Genomic DNA, 17,596 nt, shown 5'->3' with positions numbered 1-17,596 from the left:
GGAAACTCAATTTGGCAGGAGTTTAGGGGTAGGACTGGAGTGGGGAGAGACTTCAGGCAGGAAAGCCAACTAGAAGGCTAGTCCATGAAGGTGTGATAAGGGCCTGAACTAGAGTGGAGGCCATGTAATTAGAGAGAAGGGGATAGATACTACAGATGCTGTCAGGGTAGAAATGATAAGACATGGGGAAGCTAGATGGCAAAGTGGATAGAGCACTGGCCCTGGATCCAGGAAGACCTAAGTTCAAATCTGGCCTCAGACACTTCACACTTACTAGCTGTGTGACCCTGGGCAAGTCACTTCACCCCATTGCCTTGCCAAAAAAAAAGAAAAGAAATGATAAGACTTGGCAGCTAAGTAGAGGTGGACAATGAGGGTTAGTGAAGAGTCAAGGACAGCGTGGAGGGTGACTGGAAGGATAGTGGTACTCTTCAATTTTGACTCATCCTTTCTGCGCCAGCTCCAATTCCAGCTCTTCTATCAAAGGTTGCCAGATTCCTCAAATACAAGAAATATTTTCTTCCTCTAACTTATAACTTTAGATCTTAAAGGTCCTTAACACATTTTACCATGTAGCATGGTTATTGGAAAAATGCCTCTTGTCCTCTACCAGACTCTATTTTTGTGTCTCCCCTAGCACTTAGGATGGGATCATGCGCATGGAATTTACTGCCTTAATCTGGGTGCATGGCAACCTGTTTTCCTCAGAGGTAACACACCATTCCCTTTGAGTGACACAAGGTCAGGAAGCCAAGTTGTGTCCCCTTGACACTGGTGGGAACAGTGCTAAGTGGCAGGAGATTTTGCCCACCCACTCTGGCCCCCAGATCGGGCCCTTCAGAGAAAAGTAGTCAATACTGCTAAAGCATTTCAATTATTGATTCTGTGTTTTATGTTTTGTATGCTTAAAAGCATGATTCTAAGAAGGGTTCCCCCCCATGTATATGTATATGTACATGTATACATATATACATACATACACACAGTGCTTGGCATATAGTAGGCACTTAATTAATGTTGGTTGACTGGTTGTGATTCTGCTATTTGTCTTCCTGTCTGAGGCAAAGACCAGCTACGTGTGTATTTTGTGCAGGTCAGTCTTCCACCTTCAGGAAGAGAGAAGGCTTGTGGTCCAGCTCATTAGAAAGGAAGATGAATCTTGGCAGCGAGATGGCACAGTGGATACAGGTCTGGCCTTGGAGTGAGAAGGACCTGGGTTCAAATCCCAGCCTCAGACATTTGACACTTCCTAGCTGTGTGACCCTAGGCAACTCACTTAACCCCAATTGCTTCACTAAAAAGCAAAAAAAAAGAAAGGAAAATGAGCTCCCAAATCAGATGGAAATAAAAGATTCAGTAGGATAACTGGCCCTAGAAGGAAGACCTGTGTCATGGTGGGTCGTGACTGTGCCACTGTATGATGGGATCCAGAGGCAGATCAGCCATGGTCAACTGGAAAAGTGCATTCAAAGCAGGAGAGAAGGGTGGCCAAGACCCGAAGACACAGGGACCTCTACCCATGTGTGGTGACTGCCTTGGGAACATACAGCACTGCTCAAAGACGGCTAGACAAATCCTGTTGGGATTCTGGAGTTCTAGGACGTGGGGGCACAGGGGGGCTTCCATCCCTCCCTGCCCTCGAAGGTTGGAACTTTAGAAGAGAAATGAAGGTAGGACAAGTGAACGGCTGGCTACAAAGATGGCACTGAAAAGTGCTGGTGGTGTTCAGTCATTTCAGTCATGGCTGACTCTTCGTGACCCTTTTGGGGTTTTCTTGGCAGACATATTGGACTGGTTTTGCCATTTCTTTCTCCAGTTCATTTTACAGATGAAGAAACTGAGGCAGACAAGATTAAGTGACTTGTCCAGGGTCACACAGCTAGTAAGTGTCTGAGACTAGATTTGAACTCAGGAGGATGAGTCTTCCTGATTCCAAGGTTGGCACTCTATCCACTGTGCCACCTAGCTGCCCAGAATAGGAGCTGGCTTTCTGGAACACAACTCAAGATATCTAAATGATGGGCTCTTGCCCCAGGGATGAAGTGGATCTCAGAAGAACAAAGACACATTTGGAAGAAGCATCACCCATCTGATCAAAAAACTTCATACTGAAAATGGAGGGTTGGAGGGAAAATGTCCAGCCAGGATTCCAAATCCCAAGACCACAGAAGATTCTGGGTATGACAGAGAAAGGAAGAAATAACCAGTTGGAAAGAAGATTGGAAACTATTGAGAAGGTCATTTAAACCATAGGAAATAAAATGAACCAGAGATTTTAACATAATGAGGTTGGTTTAATTTCATATGAATCCCTGAATTTGAATAGAATGGGACACAACACTGGAACCTAGCTACCAAGGCAAGATGATCAGGGCAAAGGTGGGGTGTTCCAGCCTTATGGGAGAGGCACACAGAAGAGTGTTTGGGCAAGGAGAGAAGAGAAAGGGTAGAATTTTTTCTCTCTCTGCCATTTTCTCTGCCAAGGAGAATGATCAGACTGAAAAGGTGAGAAGAGGCAGGCTTGAGGCGGAAGCAAAGCTGAGAATGATCAAGGTGATAGATGTTACAAGCTCAGTGGGACCTCTACAAAGTTCAGCTCCTGAGCGAGGTGAATTTCACACCAGGGCACTGAGGTAATTTGTCATTCATCCCTGGGGAGTCCTTGAGAACTGAGGAGATGCCAGAAGAGAGGGGATGGCAAAATACTGACCCCATCTTCAAGAGGGAAGAGGAAAAGCAGAGTGATGCAGTGGAAAGGGGCTTCAGTCAGAGAACCTGGGTTCAAATCCTCCTTCATCCCTTATTTCCTGTGTGGCCTTGGGCATGTCACTTTGCTATTCGTGTCTCAGTTTCATCCTCTGTAAAATGAGTCAATTGGATGAGATGGCCTCTAAGACATCTTCTGGCTCGAGATCAAGGGTCCTATCTAAGATAAGTTATAGATTAGTGAACTTGGCATCCATTTGGGCCCAAGTTCCAGAACAGATTAGAATACAAATTCTTTTAGAGCAGGAACTGCTGGATTCTCTGTATTTATATCCCCAATACTTCGTACAGTGCCTGGCTCCCAGCAGGAGCGTAGTAAATACTTACTAATTGACTAAAGTCATGCTACATCAGCCTCATTTCTGTTTTTGACCAGGTTACTGGAATCATAGGTTACAGGAATACTATAGACCAGTGATTCTCAAAGTGTGGTTGGGGGACCTCATGGGTCTCTGAGGCCCTTTCAGGGGATCCATGAGGTCAAAACTATTTTCATGATAATGCTTAGATGTTTTCATTTCTAAATGGTAAATCCTGATAGATAAGTCACAAAAACAAATGCTCTGTGGGGAGCCTAGTAATGTTTATGAGTATAAAGGGTCCTGAGACCAAAACATTTGAGAATCACCCAATTAGACCTAGAACAATACATTGAGGCCAGTATGAAATTTGACCAATCTCTACTAATGTCTTACTGGACAAGACCAGAGATGAGAGAGCTCAAGAGTTACAAGGATCTCTAACTGTACTGATTGGCTGAATGGACTCAAACAGTCTAACTGATCAATGGCAAGGAGGGAAGGTGGTCTCTGGTGGCCTCTGAACTTCACCCATTCACACTCAACATTTCTGTCTGTGATTCGGCTGGAGCCGTCAGCGGCACGCTCATCAAACCTGCAGAAGACAGGAAGCTGGGAGAGACAGCTAACGTGCTCGGCCACAGAAGCAAGATCCCCAAAGGTCAGATGAGGCCAACTCTAACAAAGCAAGATGTAAAGCTGTGCGTTTAGGTTGGGGAAAAGGGAATGGAGAAAGTAGAGGCCGGGGGAGGTTTGCTTAGGCAACAGCTCTTGTGTAAAAGAATTAGCAGGGTTCAGCTCATTGCCAGCTCAACAGGGCCTGCCAGCAAGGGGAAGGAAGATTAGGCTTATTGTATGCCTCTCCAGGGGCAAAACGAGAGCCAAAGATGAGAAGTTGCCGCAAAGATGGTGGGCCAGGAATATGCTAGAGAAGGGAACCAAGGTGTGCGTAAATAATACTCCTATGATCTCAGCGTGTGGGTGTTCCCTTCAGTGAGGCAGATTGCCACCCCTTCTTGCTTGCCCGGCTTGGGTGACCCTTGCCCATTTCCCCTCCCCCATTCAAGGAAGGAGTGCTGAGCTGGGAGCATGGACCTTGAAGTCATGCGACTCCCCTTGGAATCCCAACTCTACCCCCTGTGTGACCTCAGACAAATTCCTTGATCTGTCTGAGCCTTAAGGTCCTCAAAAGTACCAAAGGGGGTGGGTTGCTCTCTGATGTCAGAGCCTCAATCCTAATTCCCTGTGGTTGTGATGGTGGGGGCTTCCATCCTGTGCACCTTCCTCACATTATCCTGACACGGCAAGGCCATTCTTCCCTCCACATGACCATCCCAGCTCCTTTTGCAATTGCCCATTTCTCTAATGACAGATTACGCCTCCCAGTCAGATGGATGACCTACAGACCTCATCCATCACACCGACAGCCTGGCCCCAAGGTCTCGGGTGCACGGTATGAACATGCATAGACGTGTGTACAGGGTAACGAGACCAGCGCGGCCAAGTCCAGGAACCAGCCCCAGAGTGAAACGAGGAGTGAGGGGGACCACAACAAAGACTGATTCCCTTTAGTACCAATATTCTGCTGGTGGTGTTGGATGGCTGTGAGCCACGGAGCACAGAAGGCTCTGAGTTAAAGCATTTATTTAGCACCTACTATGTACCGCACATGGTGCTGAACACTGGGGATGCAAATCGAAGTAAGCAAAGAGTCCCTGTCCTTGAGGACACTCTGATGGGGGAGACAGCCCCTAAAGGGGAGCTAGAAACGGGGATGGGGTGCTAGCCACAGAGCAGCATGGCATGGTGATGGCTAGGAAGGCCCTGGAGACCTGGCTGTCAGCAAGATAAAGGGATGGCTCCCCTGTGGGGACCCAGGGGCAGAGCCCAAGGTTGTGCTGGTGGAGAGAAAAAGCCAGAGGGTAGATGACATAGAAACGGTGGTCACCCAGAGGGCACCAGAGATGCAGGCTGCACCATCTAAGAAATAAGGGGCTAAGAAGCATTTGTTAAGGACTCATTATGTGTCAATGGAGGCAGGGAGCATGACTTCTGGGCGGCCTGTGGGCTCCACTAGTGTTCATGGTAGGCCCCAGATTCCCTTTGGAGAATTTACGAGATGACGTGGAAGACAGTGGCACAAGATACCACGCATAGGTAGCTTGTGATCTCCACCACTGAAGGTAATGCCCACACTGATGAGACCCAGAGCCATGTGAGCATGGGAAAGAATTGAGTAAGACTTCAAGCATTCCTGCGGGACAGATAGAGCATCTGCCACTGGAAGGGGTTCAAGAAGAGGCCATCCAGCCATGGAGAGAGATCCCAACGGGACAAGGCAGTCATGAAGGAAGGGGCTGGCCTGGACGAACCCAAGGGCTCGCCCTCTCTCCAGTGAGGAGCCCTCCAATCTTGGGACACCAGCCCCTCATGCACAGTCTTCCTCGATTGTTCCAGAGGCTGGTTCTACTACAAATTGGATGCCAAGGATATGCTGAAGTTCTGGAGCCCAGAGAGGCCCCTGCTCACAGCCACCACCAGGTCAGTCCCAGATAAATGGCCCAAAAGGAGTAAAAATGCTTCTTTTGTAAAGAAACCCACACAGCAAATTCTCATGGAAGCCATGTTTAAACGAAGTGCTGTTATGGTCTAAGGACAGTTTCTAATTATATATAGACGTTGAGATGATATATTTATAAATGTCTTTTTAGAAACGTTTCAGAAGTAGGTCACAACAGGCCATCTGCTAGGCATCCCAGTTTCTTCCTGGTGTTCTCAACACCCTCAGCACTGTGCTAGGCACTAGGGACGTAGGACAAAGAGGAAACAGCCCTTCCCTTAAGCGGCTTACCTTCAGGGCCAGTCCTTCCCTGATGAAGGAAAGGGAGCCCTCAGTCACCTAGGGAGGCATCTAATGTCCCAGGCAAGGAGGCTCACTTGCTGATGAGGTTTTAAAGAGAGCTGCCCATGGCACCAGGTGCAAATCACTTGAATGCTTAGAATCAGGGACTAGAGAGATGTGCTATAGTGTACAGAGTGCTGGACATAGAGTCAGGAAGACCTGGGTTCAAATCCCACTGCAGACAGCTATGTGACCTCAATCTCCTCATCTGTAAAATGGGGTCAGACTTGATAACCTCTAAGGTCCCTTCCTGCTCTAAATCTATGATCTTATGAAGTCTCTTTGTGCCTCAGTTTCCTCATCTGTGAAATGAAAGGTTTGGATCTGATGGACTCTAAGGTCCCTTTCAGCTCTTGATGTGTGACTCTGTGATCCTATAAAGTGATAAATTTGTTAATAGCACTAATTTTTTCCAGCACCCTCCCCCCCCAAACAAAAACAAAACAAAACAAAACAAAACAAAACATTTATTAGGTATCTATACACTCCAGACATGGGGGAAAAAAGGCAGGGGGTCGCAAAAATAGATACAACAGTCACCCTGAACTCAAAAGACAAGCATTTATTAAGCACCTACTATGTGCCAGGCACAATTTAATAGTAGGAAACTGAGAAGGGGAGAAGGGAGATTATCCATCCATCCATCCATCCATCCATCCATCCATCCATCCATCCATCCATCCATCTATCTATCCATCTGTCTCATCTATCTACCCATTATACAATGGAGGCCATGCTAAGTACAAAGGACAGTTCCCCAGGTCCAGTGCTCTAACAATCCATGATGGGGAAGGTCACTTTGACCCAGGAAGGAACCAAAGAACACTTCACAGGGGGAGCTGCCCAGCAGAGGGGTCATGCAGGGCTGGTTCCATGACTGGGCTCTTTTTCCAAGATCCTAGTCAGTTGTCACTGCTGTCCTGCCTCAGTTTCCCTTGTTATGTCATGTAGAATGTAAGACCTCTGAGGGGAGGAATATTTTTTTCCTCCATATGCCCAGCACTTAACACAGTACTTGGGCATGTAGTAAGTGCTTAATAAATGCTTGTTGGTTGATTTATGTACACACTCTCTGCCCCTAGAGAATGTAATCTCCGTGAGGGCATGGACTTTGTCTTGGTATCCCCAGTGCCTAGCACAGAGCCAGGCACATGTAGGTTTATTTTATATGAGTTTGCTAAAATGACCCAAAGGGAGAGACTCAGACAGACTGAGATGGGGAAATCCCCTTCCAGGGGGCCAGAAAGAACAGTGGTAGAGCACAGGAGTCACACAGTCAGCCAGAAAGTAGAACAGGTGAAGGGGAGGAGTGTGAGACAAATGTTGGCGACAAAGTGCAGGGGCCTTGAATGCCAGGATCAGAAGTTGAAGTAGAGCGTTGTGAATGCCAGAATCAGAAATTTATCTTTTATTCAATTAGGTAAAGTTTTGGCACAAAAGGGTGGTGCAGTGGAAAGGACACTGGCCTAAGGATCCAGGTTCAAATGCTGTTTACTTTCCCTTGCCCACTCTGGGCTTCAATTAGCTGAGTGACACAGTGGATAAAAGCACTGGCCCTGAAGCGTGGAGGACCTGAGTTCAAATTCGGCCTCAGATACGTATTAGCTATGTGACCCTGGGCAAGTCATTTTACCCCGATTGCTTCCCCCCAAAATAAATAAAAAATCGAACAAGGAGGCTGAGCTAGATGACCTCTGGTCATCTTCCAACCTGGATTCAAATTCTGGTTCTGCCTGTTAGTATCTGGGTGACCTTGGGCAGCTCCTCTTTCTGGTCCTCATTCCCCCCCCCCATAACATTGGGGCTGCACTTTTGTCTCCAAGGTCCCTTTCTGCTCATCCAGCCTCTGCCTCTGCAGGCTGAGGAGTTCTGGGGATGCTGTCGCTCTGCCCACCACTTACCTCCTGCAGTCTGATCTCGTCGGGCTGGAGGATGTCAAGGACACCACTGCTCCTGATCTCCGGGAGGTCCTGCCAAAGGTTAAACCTGGAGTTGGCGTTGTTGAGCAGGCAGATCTGGGGCAGAGCCCTCTTCTCGGTGGAGCTGGCAGGCTCCTCCTCCGGCAGGGTCTCCTCGCTGGTGGGCGACTCGTCCACGTCCACTTGGACCTCAGCATCCTGCAGCCTCCTAGTCTCGATCTCATGAAGTGTGGACTTATCACGGTATTCCTGATACAAGAGTCCTAGAAAGAAAGGAAATTGTCACAAATGAAAAGGAAGAAAGGAGAGAGAACAGAAGAAAAGGGCACATGGTGCTGTTTTGAGACGAATGTTTTCTAGTGACTGAGTCAATGCTTTGTTATTCTCTGGTTAGGAATCAATGGGAAGACCGACCTTTAAGTCTTCACCTGACACGCCGGCTCAGCCGTGGGCAGACTCCACAGTGGCTGTCCATTGCTTGTGGGATAACCTGGCACCAAAGGCCCTCCGCAATCCAACACTCGCCTCTGATCTGGCCTCACTGCACATCACTTCTGGTCACAGATTCCCTCCCCAGCCCAGCCATTCCCTGGACTTGATATCCCATTTCACCCTCCTGCAGCTAGGTGAAAGATGGCGAAGCTAAGCTCATTGTGGTTGTTGAGTTGTGTCTGACCCTTGGTGACCCCATACTGGATTGGTCTGCCATTTCCTTCTCCAGTGAATCCATTTTGTCAGCGATCAGAGGTTAAGTGACTTGCCCAGGGTCACACAGCTAGGAAGTGTCTGAGGCTGGACTTGAATTCAGGTCTTCCTGACTCCAGGCACAGGGCTCTATCCACTGAGCCACCAGCTGCCTGGGCAAGTTACTTAACTTCTGGTTGCCTCAGTTACCTCAACTGTAAAATGCAGATAATAATAGGACCTACCTCACAGCATTACTGTGAGGATCAAATGAAATATTTGTAAAAAATGCTTAGCATGGTGCCTGGTACATCGTATGCGCTATAGAAATGCTCATGCCTTTCTTTCTCTTTCTGTTTTCTATCTATCTCTTCCCCAGAGGCAATGTAAGCTCCCTCAGGGCTGAGACTGGTGCATTTTTGTCTCTCATCCCAGTGTCTCTGGCTCCTACTTACATGATGCTTTAAGGTTTGCAAAGCACTTTCCCATAACAACCCTGTGAGATTGCACTAGTATTTTTACCCCTATTTTCCAGATGAGAAAACTGAGGCCTAGGAGGCTAAGTGACTTGCCTAGATAATAAGGAGCAGAGCCAGGTTTCATCAAACATTTGTTAAACACCCACTACTCTATGTAAGACACTGGGCTCAGTGTTGGGGTTACAAAGATTAAAAAAATGAAAGATTGGGTCCCTTAGGGAGCTTTTGGACTGTTGGAAGTTTTTTCTATTTCCAGTTTTAGAGGATCTTCTGGACAAAGCTTAGCGCTTGAAGACCATCGCCTTGGAGAACTCATGCCCCCCATGTTCATGTCCCAGTAAAGATTGGGCTGAGGGGAGACGTCAGTGGCGGGAACAATTTCAAAGACAAGAGATAGTTGAGAAAGTCTAATTCTATACTGGTGCCCTTGTTCCATTCATACCCAATACCCTGAAAGAATCAAAACATTGAACTCAGTGGAAGAGTCACAGATGTCTGAATCTGGTTTCAGTGTCAATCAACAAGCCTTCATTAAGCACTGACTGGGCATCAGGCCCATTGGATTGGAAGGTCCCTGAAGCAGGGACTGTCTTCCCCCATTCCCGTTTTCCTCTGGAGCCCATTTCGATTGCCAGCACTTAGCACGGTGCCTGACATACAATAGATGCTTAGTAAATATTTGACTGACCAAGGGGCGTTGTCCATCTAGTGCTCAGTGTCGGAGATACAGAGAGAAAAATGGAACCATCTCTGCCCTCCAAGAGCTGATCCTGCCTTGGAGCAAAATAAACTAGTGGGCTTCTTTAACCTCCAACAAATCTTCTCTGTTCACCTCAGCCTCAGGTATTCACAAACGCTTTGAAAGCCCTGCTTACCGTCTGTACTCTGCCATTTGCCCGGCATACAAAGGCTGAAATAAAAAGTCTTGGCCCTCAGGAAGTTTATAGTCTTCCTTTAAGGAAAACGCACCAACACCTTTGTTTTGACCACTTAGTACTTTCTGGACGTACAGCCCCGAGAACTGAACCCACCTCCTCGGAGCGACAAAAAGCCCCCCAGGATGGACAGACGGAGGAGGAGGGCGCCAGCACATCCGATAGGGATCCGCCGTTCTGCCCTTGGCATCAGCCTCCTACCCCGCTCCCCAGAGAACAGAGAGTTGGTGCCCATCTGCGCCCTGGGCCATCACTGGGTTTTCTGCTTGTTCTCGGTTCTTTTTGCTCACATTCTTGCCATCCTTGCATCAGTTGTTTTTGTTATTTTGTCACAGCCCAGGACAAGCAGGCCTCCAGAGGCCATCTGCAGTTCCCCATGAATCGGCGGGCACCCACTTGGCCTCCACATCTTTGCAGCCCCCGTACCGATGAGCTGTTTGGTCAGTTAGAAAAGAATCCGAATAACGCGCTAGAATACTAATTAGTGTAACATAATTTGAATAATGATGACAATTCCTAGAGAGCCTGCCTTGTATTCAGGAACACCTAGGGCTTAATCCGCATTCCACCTTCTGGCTGAGTGATCCGGGCCATATTGCTTCATCTCTCAATTATCTTCCCGCCCAAAACATCACAAACAAAACAAAGGCCAAAGCCCAGGCTCCGGAGTGTCCCAGATCACACCCCCTCCTGTTGATCCCGCCCCCTTTCTCCCAGCAAGGCTCTGTAAGGATCCCAGGAGATGGGGCTTGGCAAACCTAGAAATGCCAACTGTTTATTATATTTATTCTTTCTGAGGGTAAATAGAGCTCATCATTCTGCTCGTTTTTGCACAGGGCTTCTTAACCTAGAATCCACAGACTTAAAAAAAAAAGTAGATCACTGTATTTCAAAATAATTGGTTTCCTTTGCATTCCTCTGTGTTTTATATTATACATTTGAAGACATGAGCCTGAGAAGGGGCCACAAAAGGGTCTGGGAAACACAGGAAAAGGTTCCGAATCCCCTAGGCCTTCTCATTATACACCAAGCCCCAGGAGGCCAGCCCCTAAGGCCATCAGCTGTCTTGGCCACCAGCAAGATTCTGGGGAGACAATGTGTGCAGATAGATCATTGCAAGTCTCAGTCAGGGTGGTGCTGTGGAAGGAGCTCAAGGTCTGGAGCCCAAAGACCAGGGTTCAAATCCTGGTTCTGCTACTTCCTACTCATATGACCCTGGGCAAGTCATTTGCCTTCTCTGGGGCTTAGTTTCCTCATCTGTAAAATGGGAGAGTTGGACTAGCTGACCTCTAAGGTCCCTTTCAGTCAGTACTAAAAGGAATAAGAAGCATGAATGGTGTCATGCTCCTGGCTGAGCCCTATCGGTGCCTGGCATGTGGCAGGCATTTGATAAAAATTGGTTGAAGTGAATAACACACACACAGACACAGACACACACACACACACATGCAATCACTCCAGCACACAGTACACCTGTGTACTGAATTTCAGCCTGGATATTCAGAAACCGCTCAGTATGGGCCTTGTGGCCTGTGATCCTGCCGGGCTCCCTCCCGTCAGATACCGTGATCGGGGGCTCTGAGATCTGCCCAGCTAAGCTAAGGGGCGCAGTCCCCTGATGAATCTGAGATGCCCACCTGGCCTCTACCTGCAGCACTGAAGATCCCCCAGCCCCATCTCCTCCTTCTCCTATGAACACATCAAACTGAAACCCTCCACACCCTTTGCTAGATAACCCGAAACATCTGGAGCACCTCAGATGTGCCCCACAACAGCCTTGGACCCAGCCGAATGGGTCGCCAATGGCTTAGTCAAGAAGCCACAAAAGGATGGGAATTTCAACCATATGGGCCATGCTGCTTGCAGATCGAGCCTCTTCCTGAGATGCCAACTCGCTAGCTTCCATTTTTAGTGATCCAGAAATCCCTGTGATTGGCATTTCTGCTGCATTATTATCCCCGGAAAGCCCAAAGCACGGGCTTTAAAGCTGGAAGGGCCACTAGACATCATTTGGTCCAGCTCCGCCCCGCTTTACAAACAAGCAAACTGATGCCCAGAGAGGGAAAGTCATTTGCTTGAGGTCATAGGCTTGTTAGAGGTCGTGTTGGGATTCCAATCCACATCTTTTCACTCCACATCCTGAGGGCTCTTTCCACCATCAAAAGCAGCAAAAATGAGTCCCCACCCCCAACCCTCAGCAATGTATTCAAGCCATTAGCTAATAACCCTGTTGCCGATAGGTGACAGACAGTATGTTGAACGAATGAATGAGAAAGAAGAGACGTGATTCAAGAAATATGAGAGCTGGCAGGGTCAGCATTCTCCCTCACCCACTCTGCAGTCCAGCTACACTGGTTTCCTGGCTGTTCCTCATACACAGCAATCTATTCCCAGTTTCTGTGCCTCTATATGGGCTGTGCCCCCTGCCAGCAAGGCACCTGTCTACCCCTTGGAACTCCCAGCTTCCTTTAAGGTTCAACTCATATGCCATCTCCTATACATGATTCTTTACAATCCACATCCTGCACCTGATTTGTGCTCCCCAAACACCCCAGCCTGAAATTACATTGTACTTAATTATATTACACATATGTTAGGGCATTAAGGTGGCAGGGTGGTTAGAGCGCCAGGCCTAGAGTCAGGAAGACTTGAGTTTAAATCTAGCCTCAGACACTAGCTGTGTGACTCTGGGCAAGGCACTTCACTCTGTTTGCCTCAGTTTCCTCATCTGTAAAATGAGCTAGAGAAAGAAATGATAAACTACTTCAAGATCTTTGCCAAGAAAATCCCAAATGGGGTCATGAAGAGTTGGACGTGACTGAAATGAACAAGACATGTTGTTTCTACCAATAGAATAGAATCTCCTTGAGGGCAGATATTGTCTTCATCTTTGTTTTTGTTATTCCCCAATCCCTGCCATAGATTCCAGTGACTCTGTATTCTCTACTGGCATAGTCATTCTCTCCAGTAATGCAGATTGCAACCCATCCATGCCTGCCATCCTGTGCCATCCGCATCCACAGCCTCCCATAAGTGAGGCACAAGGGATCTGTTCAAGATCCTAAGGACCTTTCTCAATTTCTTGTCATCAAAGGACCTTTCATGCAGTGTACTTGTTAATTCTTCCTCACTCCCAAAAGGAGCCCAGCCCATGTCTTTGTTCATTCAAGAGTATGCTTGAGGAAGTATAGACTGAGGCAGAGAGCCAATTGTTAAGTGTTCACTATAAATATTTACACTTTGAAAATCAGCAAAGGCTACAGGTCAGGGCTTCCTTTATCACTTTGATCATTTTATTAATTATCTAGATTTAAGAAAATTATGGGGGCAGCTAGGTGGCACAGTGGATAGAGCACCAGTCCTGAATTCAGGAGTACCTGAGTTCAAATCCAGCCTCAGACACATAACACTTACTAGCTGTGTGACCCTGGGCAAGTCACTTAACCCCATTGCCTAGCAAAAAAAAAAAGAAAAGAAAAGAAAAGAAAATTATGGAGATAATGTAGATTAAATTTAAAAGTGGGTTGTGTATACAGGTTCCCAGAGAGCTGGCTGTTAAACATATGCCAGCACATTCATTGTTCATTCCCACATTTCTCCTATTTTTACTTCTTTATTTGGATTCTTTCAAGAGCCTTCCCTGGTACAGGCTGCACATCAATCATGCCCGCCCTTTGCATTTCCACTGTGCTCTCTGAGAGACTCATTTCTCATTCCTCAGAGATAGCCATGTCCTAGGTCTCAAGTGTCATAATACAGTTCCAGTGGAAATAGAGGGCCCTTGGTTTCCAGAAGAAGCTTGGGATCATTAAAGGAGCTTTGTAATTGCCTAGAGCCAATCTAGCCAATCTCCTTCTCTTGTTTAATTCTGGACCCCACTTGTCCAATGGTACAGTCTGTCTCAGAGTGATGTATTGCTGGATAAGCTCTATAGGGTGTCTACCCAGCCACAGGTCATGATCTGAGCAAATGCCATTTTTCATCCACTTTGTTTTTATGGTATTGATGGTTAGATCAAAACTCTTGAGTGATCTGGGCTTATCACTTCCAGGAGTTTCTGTAATGTTCTAGGGCCCAATGTAAGCAGTGATTTGCATAGAGCAGGTGCTTAATAAATGCTTATTGAGTGAAGGAAGAAAGCTTAGAGATCAGTAAGAGCAGTGTACACATAAGGGCATGGTGAAGGGGACAGAAACTGATGAATCAGTGGACTGGAATAAGTGGCAAAAAGAGAAATCCTCTACTTCCCCCTCTGAGTCTCAGTTTGCTAATGTCTAAAATGGGCATAATAATATTTGCATTATCTACTTCATGAAGTTATTGTAAGCCTTCCAGTGATTGAGAAATGGGAGTTAGAAACAAACCTCCCACCCCACTGGATTAAGAAATCAGGATTAGTAAAATTCAAGGTGCAAGAAATGGGGCTGGCTTTGAAGCTCAAGAAAACAGATCCCAGGCAGAATAAAAGCTTATTCATTCCACCATCACTAATTCAGATTTTGTGATGACTTAGGCAGGAGCCAGTCTGGCCAACTTTTTCACCATCAGTGGAAAAGAGGGATGGGTTGAGGGAAAGAAGAGCATAAACAAGATTTGTACCAGGGGAATGCTGAACTTTTTAAAAGAAGCAGCTTTTCAGCCTTCATGTTGGAAGCACAGTGCATCCATTTATTCTGCAATGCCAAGGGTCAAATCATCTTCTCCAAAGCATAATAATTACATACAGATGAAAATCTGAAATTAGATCCTAGGACCTGCAGCTAGAAAGGACTTTGGAGATCAGCTCATCTGTCTCCTTCATGCCACAGAGGAGGAAACTGAGGCTTACATCACGTCATATGGTCACGGTTAGTCTTCACATACTCTTGGGTCCAGCCAAACTGGGTTCCTCACTCACAACACTCAATCTCCTACCTCCGTACCTTTGTCCAGGCTGTTCCCAATTCCTGGAATGACCTATGCCTCATAGAATTCATCATTCCCTTCAGACCTCCTACATGTGTCCTTTCCTGGTTCCCCAGGTGCTAGTGTCTCTTCTCCCCCCAATCCCCAGCTGTGTAGATCTTTCATATTTATTTATCTGTGTATACGTTGCTTCCCTGGATAGAAGGTGAGGTCTACAACATTTCCCTCTTTAGATCCTGACTGCTATGCCCAGTGCCTACCACATTTTCAGTTGTTTTTCAGTTGTGTCCAGCTCTTTGTGACCCCCTTTTAAAGTTTTCTTGGTAAAGATCCTGGACTAGTTTGCCATTTCCTGCTCCAGCTCATTTTACAAATAAGGAACCTGAGGCAAACAGGGTTAAGTGACTTGCCCACAGTCACACAGCTAGCTAATGTCTGAGGCTGGATTTGAACTCATGAAGAGGAGTCTTCCTGACTCCAGGCTTGGTGTTCTATCCACTGTGCCCCACATACCACATAAGAAACACTCAATAAATGCTTGTTAATTGACTGACTGAAGGGCATTCTGCTCCTCCAAATCCTAGTCAGGATAATTGTATACGATATATACAATAATTTATGTACAGTGTAACTGCAAATGAATACAAGTTAGCCCTGCTTAGGCTGATGTTTTCACTGGTGGGGAAGAGTTCAAAGGGCTCCTAGTGAAGACATTCCTCTGCCCCAAATAATTAATTGACTCAGAGGATAGGCTGGAGGCAGGGAAAGCCTGTTAAGTGACAGGTTCCAGCTCACACAGAGCTTTCATTGTAATATTCTGCGTGTTTCAATACAGAACCACCACGTCTTTGCTCTGGTTGGCCCCCAGGCATGCCTGCCTTCTCCCACCTCTCAAGCTGAGGCTGTTCTGGTATCTTCCTCCTCCAAAGTCCATCTCAGATTCCTCCTCCTGCCTGAGGCCTTCCTTAAAAACCTTCTAAACAATCTTTCAATAGGTCACGAGCATTTATTAAGTGCTTACTCTATGCCCGGTACAATGCTAGATATGAAGTTATTAAGACAGAATTTGGAACCCATGTCTCCCAGACTCCAAACTCTGAAGCATCTCCTTGCCTTGTTAAAACACTGACAAGGCCTTCATGATTAAAAAAAAAAGTCAAACAGGTTGAAACAGCAGGTTTTTTGCTTTCATTGTTACTAATGTTTGTATCTGACTCCACAGAGTGCAGGTTTTTAACTGGCTCACTACCCCAGAAACTTTTAAAATATAGGAAGAACAGCCCTTTCCCACCTCTGGGCCTTTGCTCATGGCAACCTTTCTGCTCCAAATGGACTCCTCCCCTCACCTTTTGAATCAGAGTCCAAACATTTATCAAGCGGCTACCACAGGCCAGGCCAGGACAGTAAAGCACAGAGAGTTTGAATTGCCAGTGATCACACAGCTAATAAGTGGCAGGCCCGAGATTTGAACTCAGGACTTTTGACTCCAAATCAGGTCCTCCTCCAGCTGCATCAATGAGGCTGATTATTACCATGTACTCTCCCCCTTAGAACCAGTCACTGGTCACAGTCACTTAGAGATGCTAAGCAATCATTTCAACGACCATTTTCTGAGCCACATCCTCTGAAAGGAAGTCTGGGGTTCTGGGTGAAGGCTATGACAAGCCTGGGGCCCGGGCAGGGCTGCAGCCCTAAAATAAGCAATATGAAACCAAGTCTGGATAAAAGATAATACCGAAGGCTAGTTTTCCATGGAGAAAATTAAGACTGTTCTCATTTTTATTCCAAATTCGCCCTCCTTCTGCATCAGTATTGCACTCCATGACCCTCTTTAGAGTCAACAGAGCCTAGGTTCAAATCTCAGCCTTTCCACTTAGTGCCGTATGATCTTGGACAAGTCACCTTAACCCTCCCCAGCTTTAAGTCTGTGCTCAGGGGCCCACAGGCCTCAAGGTGGTGGTGGGGGGAACTTAGAGGCCCTTGAGGCCAATCCCCTCATTCTACAGATTAGAAAACTGAGGTCCAGCAGGGGTAAGGGGACTTGCCCATGGCCAGAGTCACAGATTGAAGAGACCCTCAGAGGTCAGCTGTCTAACCTTTTGCACATTCTCTGAAGCCCGGAGGCTGAATGACCTATCTAGGACCACTCAGGCAGGAGGCTTGAAGACCTAGAGGTGAAGGGGCCTCTGAGGCCATCACAGGACTCAGCCCTATGCTCCAGGGTCATGGATTTGACAGCTGGGACTGTCCCACTTTATAGAAGAGCCTGAGGCTGATAGGGACCTCAGAGATACTGACCAACCTCCCTTTTATCCAGGAGCCAAATGAGGCCCAGAGGGCAGGTGACTGGTCTAGGGTCACACAGGTAGTATGTATCAGAAGTGGCATTTATGCCTCACTCAGAGTCGGTCCACAAACATTGATTAAGTGCCTACTATATGCCAGGCACTGTGCTAAGCCCTGGAACATAAAGAAAGGCCTTGAGGAGCTCCTAATCTAATAATCAGAGGCTGCTATGCTATACCACGTGCCGTATTATTATCATTGTTGTTATTATTGCTTTTTCATAATTTTGATTGAGTTTAGAAATAGATATGGGACAGGTAATTATCTTATTGTTCATATATGTGCACATGCACACGCATGTATCTATGTGGGTATTCTTGTGTGTTAACATGTGTGTATGCATGTGTGCCTATGTGAGTAC

General features: G+C 46.8%; 1 protein-coding gene across 1 annotated transcript in view; it reads right to left on the bottom strand.

Annotated features, from left to right (window-relative positions):
• NGEF (neuronal guanine nucleotide exchange factor) overlaps positions 1–17,596 on the bottom strand; it is an 82,007-nt gene that overhangs the window by 52,776 nt on the left and 11,635 nt on the right. Inside the window, 1 exon segment of the mRNA XM_020972174.2 lies at positions 7,869–8,149. Within this exon segment, the coding sequence (XP_020827833.1) occupies positions 7,869–8,149 (281 nt within the window).

This window comes from Phascolarctos cinereus, unplaced genomic scaffold (assembly GCF_003287225.1).
Source record: "Phascolarctos cinereus isolate Bilbo 61053 unplaced genomic scaffold, phaCin_HiC Scaffold_5;HRSCAF=322, whole genome shotgun sequence".
Taxonomy (NCBI): domain Eukaryota; kingdom Metazoa; phylum Chordata; class Mammalia; order Diprotodontia; family Phascolarctidae; genus Phascolarctos; species Phascolarctos cinereus.
This window is presented reverse-complemented; position numbering and strand designations above follow the sequence as displayed.